Raw genomic sequence first — 9171 nt, 5'->3', positions numbered from 1 at the left:
TTATAAGATATAGTGTTATCATATAGATGTGGGGTATGTTAGTTTCAATTCCAGCGGATCAAAGAGCCAGCAGTACCCCGTTAAATCGCATAATGGGTACTGCTGACATTTTTGTCACAATTACGTGCAGTCATGATTAATTTTGATTTAAAATTTGTATTTATTTTAAAAACTTATATAATAATATAAAAAAAAGGAAATGATATGTTAATATATATATGTGTATAAATATGTATATAACTATATAAAACGATGCTAATTATATTTTTGTTTCAGATAAACATCAAAGATGGCGTTCATAAAACACGGTGGGATACTGTTGCTTTTTGTGATAGCAGAGATCAGCGCTGCCACGGAATTCTTTAGAAGTATGTTAATACCGCTATTGCATGATAGATGTCGCTTCTTCTAATAGTTCGATATAAACCATTTCTCGTATAAACGGCTACTGTAATATCTAAAATAAGTTTAACATTGATAACACATGAGGTACTTGAATTCATGATTGGTCTTGAGCGTTTTTGCTTAGAGAATTTTATTTTCAAATATTTTGGCTCAATAAAGGAAAATGTTGTTATGGCTCCAGATGTCATCATTGAGTCATAATATAATCATCTAATATTGAAATAATTTGACATTTGCTTCTCGAAACGACTTCCCATTATGAGCATAGATTTGACGACGTAAGAAAAAACCACTATTTAATTTGAAAGTCGTGTTACTAAAAGGCTATTTTTTATATTGTGTTGATTGGTTATTTTCTATATCCAACTAAATCACGGCCATTTAAATGTGTGTTTTCAGCGCCTCGTCAATCCGGTCCGGGCAGCATCTTCACAACCGGCAATGGAGAACCATGTCTCGGAGGTGACAGGTCCACTGGGGGCGTGTGCTTATCAAGGAACCAGTGCAACACCCAGGGTGGGAAGGCTATAGGATTCTGTGGAGTCTTCGCTACGTGTTGTTCGTGTGAGTATGCTTTATAATTAGCCGAAATGGCTTAGTGGCTTGAATTTTTAACCGTAATTTACGGGTTCAAGCCGGAGCAAACGTCGCTGAATTTTTTCTCATGCTTGGCGGTCGAGGAAGACATCGTGAGAAAACCTCCATGAGCTCAAAAGTCGCAGGTTCGATCCTGATCCCTTGTTATTAGCTATTGTCATCTCAATTCCTAGCTTGCTTTACGCGTTAATAGTGTTTTATAGTATACTAATTACTTAATAAGGTAATTGCATATATTCTACTCCAGTCTATCTGTTGTCAAAATGGAATTAACTAATCGTACATTATTTAGTTAAGTTAAACAATGCTGTGTCTTCTTCTTTCGAATGGCAAGTCAATCATGACAGAAAGAGAGAAATCTGTGTTCATCCAAACACCTCCAAAATTTATACGACCGTTAACGTTCGCTAATAATTCATCAGCTGATATATGCTTTGTAACGATTTATAGTAAACGCATGTGATATACGGACAAACACGAAAGTCGCGGTCTTCATCAACCCCCCCTTGAACAGAGAGTCGTCAGGCCTAGAATGTTCTTACAACATTGAGATCAACAACAACAACGTATGCCAAATGAGGATCGACTTCGAGACGTTTAATCTCGCACCGCCTACCACTGTAAGTTTGATTTTATTATTTATTTAGGGCTGATGGGACATCCAGAGCGCACCACTGTATCGCGTAGTCGGTGGTAAAGGACAATATCGTGACCAAATCCACATGTGTCTGATGAAATTCTGGGGCAGCGTGATGGTGAAATAAACGAGAAAACCTTCACCTTAAAAGCCTTGCTCTTAGCTCAGCAGTGAGACACATATAGGCCGTTACATTTTATTTATACAAGCACTGTTTATTTCACCGATTTATTATATACCATATAAAAATTGCTTATGTTATTTTTAATGGTGTAAAAGCTGACTAAATGTAAATATTTTAACGGGTAACGTTAGAAAGAACAGTTGCATGATTATAAAATATTTGCGTTTGCTTGTGCAAAATTATTTGCACAGTTAAACGCAAAACTTTTATTTAAACGATAATATAATTGAGATGTCCCAGTGGACACATGAATCTTATCCAAAGATCAGGGGTTGTAATCGAAGGCATTTTATTTACGTTTTAATTTATCCCGTGTTCTACGGTGAAGGAAAACAGCATGGGAGAACAGTGTATCAGATAAAACACGTATGTATTCACAAAACCACAATGAATCCGCATTCGTGGTTAAAGCTGCAAGGGCCCTTGCCAAGTCGGTAATGGAATATTGACGAATTTTGCAGGTTGATCCGGTCGAAAATGTAACCCACCGTCCAGGGTTCGTCTGCAAGAATGACATCTTCCAAGTAACCAATTTACACGCGAACTCTGATTTCCTGCCGTCACTGTGTGGTGACAATAGCGGTCAACACAGTGAGTATTCTACTATAATTAGACACCCTATCAGTATCTATGTAATGTAGAAAATATACTCTAGTCAAAGCAATTTATTCAACTTCGAAACCTTTGGTAAGAAATATAGTTTATACCACTTTTTTAAGACATTCAGAATTTTTACAGCAATATATGTAACATTTCGGCTTGCTGAGGTGGCCCTGTGGTAAGAACGCGTGAATCTTAACCGATGATCGTGGGTTCAAACCTGAGTAAGCACCACCGAATTTTCATGTGCTTAATTTATGATTATAATTCATCTCGAGCTTTACGGTGAAGGTAAACGTCGTGAGGAAACCTGCATGTGTCTAATTTCACTGAAGTTCTGCCACATGTGTATTCCACCAACCTGCATTGTAGCAGCGTGGTGGAATAAGCTTAAAACCTTCTCCTTAAAAAGGTAGAGGAGGCTTTAGCCCAGCTGTGGGTCATTCACAGGCTGTTACCGCCATTTATCAATCGCGTGTTTAATTTCAATTAACTATAACTAACAGAACTATCTTTCCAGTTTACGTGCGAGTAAACGCCTCAACCAATAGCCGTTCCATTCGTCTGAACTTCAAACTAGCTGACCGCGTCTCTCAGCCCAACCTGCCTCAAGCTACTTGGAAAATTAAAGTTACACAGCTGGAGTGCTTCAATACACTGGGGTAAGTTAGAACCGTCTGTTATAACATGAATCCAATATTTGGGACGATAAAAATGCGGCTGCGAGCGTGGATGTATACTGGGAAGTACTTAATTTATCTCTTGTAGATGAAACTGTTTCAATCTAATTCGAATGATAAGTATGACGAATGATATCAAACGACGCATTGGTGGAGTTTTATGGCTAACTTGTAATCAATGCAAAGGCTTCATATGCTTCAAAGCCAGTGAGAAAATTTTAATGTTTTGTGTAATTTTCAACAGCAAATACCGGGACGGTATCCTGGAGGCTATAACTGCATCACTGCCAGCTACTCCCTTCACGAGCACTGCAGACAGGGACGAATACTTGATCGGTAACTAAACTACATACTGTAATAAACCAATAATAATACATAAAATATATATAAAGAAGATCACACTCCACATAACTAAACCTATCCTGTATCCTGGGAGCCTATTCCCAAAAAAAGTATTATTTTTGGATAGTATCATACCCTTTGTGTTGATAATAGAAGGTTTAATGCAGTAAAAACTGTGCTTCCTAAACTTAGTTACTTAGTAATGTTCATGGTTCATACCGCACTTGGTGAAGAAAAATAATGTTAAGAGAGACACAATATATCCACCACCAACCCCCTTAAGAATAGAGTAGTTGACAAGTGGCTAATCATCTTGAGAGTGAGCGGGTCTCGCCTAGTAGTGAAAAATTCTCAGCCTGCTTCTTAATGATAATTAATTAATAATATTCCAGCGCCACCCGGCTGTTTGCAGTACTACCCTGATCGCGCGGGTTTCTTCGAATCGTTTAATTACAACCGCGGTGCTGGTCCGTACATCGCCAACATGGCGTACGCGACCTGTTTCAAACGGAACTCCGACGTTTGTGGTATTAAGTGAGTGGAGTAACATTATATGATAAACTAGATAAACAACCGATAGTCAGTATCGGCCGCTACTTGATCATTTCCATTCACATTAACATCATTCATTCACGGTAGTCTCAATCCATAAATCAAAAACTCTTTGACTTAGATATTCATAATAGTACAACAGATACTTAACGCAAGCGGCCACAACAATTGTAGAGTATCAACAAATCCTCATGATTAGCAGCAAAGAAAAACATTTGAACCCATGTGTGGGGTGAAATTTTGCCACGTGTACAGTAAAAGCGGGTTCTTGGATCATTTGAGCAGCATCATGGAATAAACCTCCATAAAAGTGAAGAAGTCTTTAGCCCAGTATTGGGACGTTCACAGGCTGTTACTTTACTTTTTTTACCTAAAAGATTTGTAAGGGACGCACTTATTACAAACTAATTGGGAGCCATGGACTTACCTTCTATTAGTGGAATAATTTCAACGTTTGACAATTTCCAGGTTGACAGCAGCCAGCTTTGACATGGCTTACCACGATGATTCCAACTTGTATCTGGACACGGATTGTCAAATGAATCCAGTGACTCAGGGTTTCGCGCAATCCGAGGATTACCTGTTCATCCCCGAGGCGGAGACCGCTGACGGCCTGAGAGGCTCCAAGTTTTGTGGATCGAGTGCATCAAACCAAATTATTGCATGTATGTATTGACTTGTATGTATGTTTATGTGTACAGATAAAGAATCTCCCTGATTGTATCGAATTACTCTTGAGGAGAGCGAGGAATACGAAAGTGTCCTACGTCGTTAGCTTCCGTAACCGAAACCCTACCACTTTGGACCAGTAGCTAGATATAAGGCCAAAAATCCCGAGGTCCTGGGTTCAAGCCCCAGGTCGGACCAATAAAAAGTTATTGGGCTTTTCTGTCGAAGATTTTTTTTATCATTGTATTAATCTATAATATACTATTTCTAATATTATATTAATGGGAAAGTAACTGTCTGTCTTTCGCGGCTAAACCACTGAATCGATTTTAGTAAAATTTGGTTTGAAGTAAGCTTGAACCATAAAGAAGGATATGGACTTAACTAAACTAGTATCACAATAAGTCTTTTGTCTATTTATTAATTCACTACATACGTATTAATTACTAGAGATATATCCGGCATAAGCCCTCTCCACACATAGCCGTGGCGTACTGTCAATACTGATCAAAGATATTAAGATGAGCGCATAGACAATTTACTACTTTTTAGTGGATTGACATATTTCTAACTGTAATCTCACCCTTTAACTCTAGGCGTAAGTTCGGTATTAAAAATTAAATACTTTATAGTATATATATAGCAGAGCATTGTCAATAAAAGCTAACATGATTGTCAGAAGATTTGCGCATGCGTCAAGGGCTGTAAAAAAACATTATTCCGCGCTTACTGTACCTCTTTTTATACATGTATTTTGTGGGCTAATTATACATTAAAATCATACAATGTTCTTCGTGTCCAGTACAATAACGCCTTTAGATTGCTGATGGGGCTGCCTCGCTTCTGTAGTGCTTCGGGGATGATTGCTGAAGCGAATATAGACAGTTTTTACGCATTAATGCGAAAAAAGTGTGCATCCTTGGTTCACAGGGTGCGGGCCAGCTCAAACAAAATTCTTATCATGGTTGGCTAACAGACTAAACTGTATATTTATAAACCACTGTTGTAAAGTTTCAGCTGAACCAGTAAATTGTATAAGTAGTAGATTGTAGTATTTATTTTATTTATTTTTTGTAATTTTGTATACGAGTCTTGTTACTTGAAGAAATAAATTGTTATTATTATTATTATATATCAGCTCACTATGCACACACACCGTCTTCACTTCGCGCCAATTCCAATATATATTCTATTTTCCTGCGTTCCGCGATGACAGATGGATAGATACACAGATAATATACATATATTCATATTATAAAATAATAATTAAAATATTTTTGTAGATGTGTTTACACAACACAGACAATCGTTATATATTTCAATATTGTGTAATATGTATTGATTTGTGTTGATTTATTTTCAGCGACGCCCCCCGGCCCCCTGTACGTGTACTTCCACAGTGACAACCTAGTGACTCAAGACGTTAACGAAGCCGGCTTCCGCTTTAACTACAACGTACTCAACAACTGCTATATTAAACATTAATCTACAAGCGCCATATTGTGAATTAATTACTAAATTATTGCAAATGAAAGTTCATATAAATTATCGACTATACATATAATTGTTGTTTAGTTAATGCTGTCTTCTTCTCTCAAATGTCAAATCGATGATGACAGAAAGAAAGGAATCATTTAACTAAACAGTCACTGAATAACGTTTATAAACTAGCAGTTATATGATTATAAATAAAATTATATTAATGATAAAATGAGATTTTTAAAATTATAAAAAAGTTGTAAGTTAATTAGAAATGTAATTATTATTAATAATATGATGGGACGCTATGAGTATTGTATGTATTATTTATTAAATAATAAGACCAGACATGCATTTAATATATAATAATTTATTTTAAAGCAATAAATTATTTGAAAATTATGTTATCTTTTATTTTTTTTAAAACGCCTACGGACTAAATTGAAAATCAAAACTACACTTTATTGTAAGCTCTTATAAAAACTTTTAAAATTCATTTTATATGGTAGAATTTAATGTAAGTGAAAAAATATGCATACACAGAAACTCAACGGACCGGTCAATGCCAGTTCTACATACGGTCCATATACTTGAAAAGGTGGTGTACCAAAAAACAAGACTAAATAGCCTTATGTTTATCTACTTTTTTACTTTTCCGCTTCTAAAGTAGTCCACTGACTCACTCGTCTTGTAGTTACACTAACTCACTCACCGTTGTAACCGAAACTCAATAATAAATAATCATACATCAGTTGAGAACGGCGACTCTCACAGAGTTTGGAAATTTCTTGAGACTGTTGGAGTTGGTAAATCTTCTCAGAATTCATCTATTATTTAAATCAGTATTTTTCTACTCCGACGAACTCATTTGATAGTTCAACTAAATCGCGTACTCTTCACTCACTTTCTACGACTTCGACTCCTCTTTCGTGTTAAGTCAGTTTACTGTGTGTGATGTTAAGAAGAACATTCTGACCGTCTCATCCAATGAAATCGGCAGCGATAATGTGAGTCGTACTATGATCATTCCTCTTCTTGATATTATCGCTCCCGTGATCACACATATTCTAACTGAATGTGTCTCATGCTGTATATTTCCTGAAGCTTGGAAGAGCACTAATGTTATACCTCTTCCAAAGAAAGCTAATCCTGTTTCCTTTTCTGATTTTCGTCCTATCTCTATTTTACCTTTCCTTTCGAAAGTTCTTAAAAAACTAATTCACTTTCAGTTAAATCTCTTCTAAACAAGAATAATTTGCTCAAACCCTGCCAATCTGGCTTTCGCCCTGGACAAAGTACGGTTACTGCCCATATAAAAGTTACTGATGACATTCGATGAGGTATGGACAATAAGCAACTCACCATTATGACTTTGTTGGATTTCAGCAATGCTTTTTTGACTTGTTTTGTTACCTTGGTGGTCGTCGGCAGCGTATTCGCACTGATAATATTTTTACTCATCATGGTACGATATTTCTGCTGGCGTACCGCAGGGCGGCGTGTTGTCACCGTTACTCTTCTCTATTTTCATCAATTCGATTACTCATAACCTATCTTTTCTCTACCACATGTATGCAGACGATGTCCAAATTTATACCCAGTCAACTTTGGTGAATCTTCCGTTGGCTATCGCAAGGATGAATAACGACCTCAATACCATTCTTGAGTGGAGTAAATCTTTTGATCTTAATGTTAACTCTAGCAAATCTCAAGCCATAATAATTGGCAGCCGGAAACAATTATCAAAAGTCGACTGGTCTTCCTTGCCATCAATAATGTTTCACAATATTGTCATCCCTTATTGCGATTGTGTTAAAAACTTGGGAGTTTTCCTTGATAATACTCTTAGCTGGACTCGCCATGTAAATGAAATCAGCAGGAAGGTGTTTGTTGCGCTGAGGTCTTTGTGTCGTATTCGACATTTTCTTCCAATTCATACCAAAATTATGCTCGCACAGACTCTACTCCTTCCCATTTTTGATTTTGCTGACGCAAGCTTTGTTGACTTAACCAAAGACCAATTAAATAAGCTTGAGAGACTTCAAAATACATTTATTCGGTTTATATTTGGATTACGCAATTATGACCACATTTCACAATTTCGTTCTCGTCTTAATTGGTTACCCATTCGACTTCGCCGCAATATGCACATCTTGACTATTCTTTACTGCGTGTTGTTTCACCCTGTTACTCCCCCTTACTTGAAGGAGATGGATTTTAAGGTACGAACATAAGTCATCTTTTTTTAATAATCCTTTTACAATTCTTTTACAATATTGTCTCAAATACCTTATCACCAATAATTTCTTTTATTTTAGTATTTTTTATATTTTTTTTTTCTTTCTTTTTATGTTTGAGGACTTATCGTTTTTTTTCGTTGTAGCTGTATATAGTATGTATTTACTACAATACTTGTATGTATGTACTACAATACTTGTCTATATTGACATTATCCGAGACGTGTACCATAATACGGAATCAATAGTAAGGACCGCCGTTGGCGACACACACCCTTTCCCGATCACAGTTGGTGTCCACCAAGGCTCGGCCCCGAGTCCTTTTCTGTTCAGTGTAGTGCTTGACGTTGTCACAGTGAAAGCCCATGAGCCGTCTCCCTGGCTCATGATGTATGCTGATGACTTGCACTGGTAGATGAGGAGAAACAGGTATTGGAGCAAAAGGTGAACCAGTGGAAGAGTGTGCTAGAGAGGGGAGGTCTGATGCTAAATTTTGCGAAGACCGAGTATATGGCCTGTGGCAGTACGGACCCCGAACCCATAAAGATAGGCGGAGAATTCGTTATCAAGACGGAAAAGTTTAAATGCCTCGGGTCCGTACTGCACGAGTCTGCCACATTAGCCGCAGACCACCAGACTATGTCGGGAACCGATGCCTGGACTTTGTTGTCGAAGGCCCTAGACCCCGCGGCAGGCCCAAGAAGCGCTGGCTCGATATTGTGAGGGACGATATGAGAGAGCACGATCTCACTAAGGAGGACGCTTCAGATCGGGCAAAGTGGAGGCATA

At 37.4% G+C, this 9171-nt stretch overlaps 1 protein-coding gene across 1 annotated transcript; it reads left to right on the top strand.

Moving 5' to 3' along the window:
* The first annotated feature begins 289 nt into the window (after positions 1–289).
* On the top strand, positions 290–6326 carry LOC126779006 (uncharacterized). The gene is made up of 9 exons (XM_050502756.1): positions 290–368; positions 805–969; positions 1453–1622; positions 2285–2414; positions 2944–3085; positions 3348–3439; positions 3838–3979; positions 4466–4662; positions 6030–6326. The coding sequence occupies exons 1-9, from the start codon at positions 290–292 to the stop codon at positions 6149–6151; spliced, it is 1239 nt and encodes a 412-aa protein (XP_050358713.1). The 3' UTR covers positions 6152–6326.
* Positions 6327–9171: the final 2845 nt, after the last annotated feature.

The sequence above is a fragment of the Nymphalis io genome, chromosome 28 (genome assembly GCF_905147045.1).
Source record: "Nymphalis io chromosome 28, ilAglIoxx1.1, whole genome shotgun sequence".
NCBI classification, from domain to species: domain Eukaryota; kingdom Metazoa; phylum Arthropoda; class Insecta; order Lepidoptera; family Nymphalidae; genus Nymphalis; species Nymphalis io.
This window is presented reverse-complemented; position numbering and strand designations above follow the sequence as displayed.

What these genes read in the sequence shown, in the direction of transcription:
- LOC126779006 (XM_050502756.1), top strand. Translation starts at nt 290, where the DNA reads ATGGCGTTCATAAAACACGGTGGGATACTGTTGCTTTTTGTGATAGCA. An exon ending in TGCCACGGAATTCTTTAGAA is followed by an intron (nt 369 to 804) that starts GTATGTTAATAC and finishes GTGTGTTTTCAG; the next exon opens with CGCCTCGTCAATCCGGTCCG. An exon ending in TCCGACGTTTGTGGTATTAA is followed by an intron (nt 3,980 to 4,465) that starts GTGAGTGGAGTA and finishes GACAATTTCCAG; the next exon opens with GTTGACAGCAGCCAGCTTTG.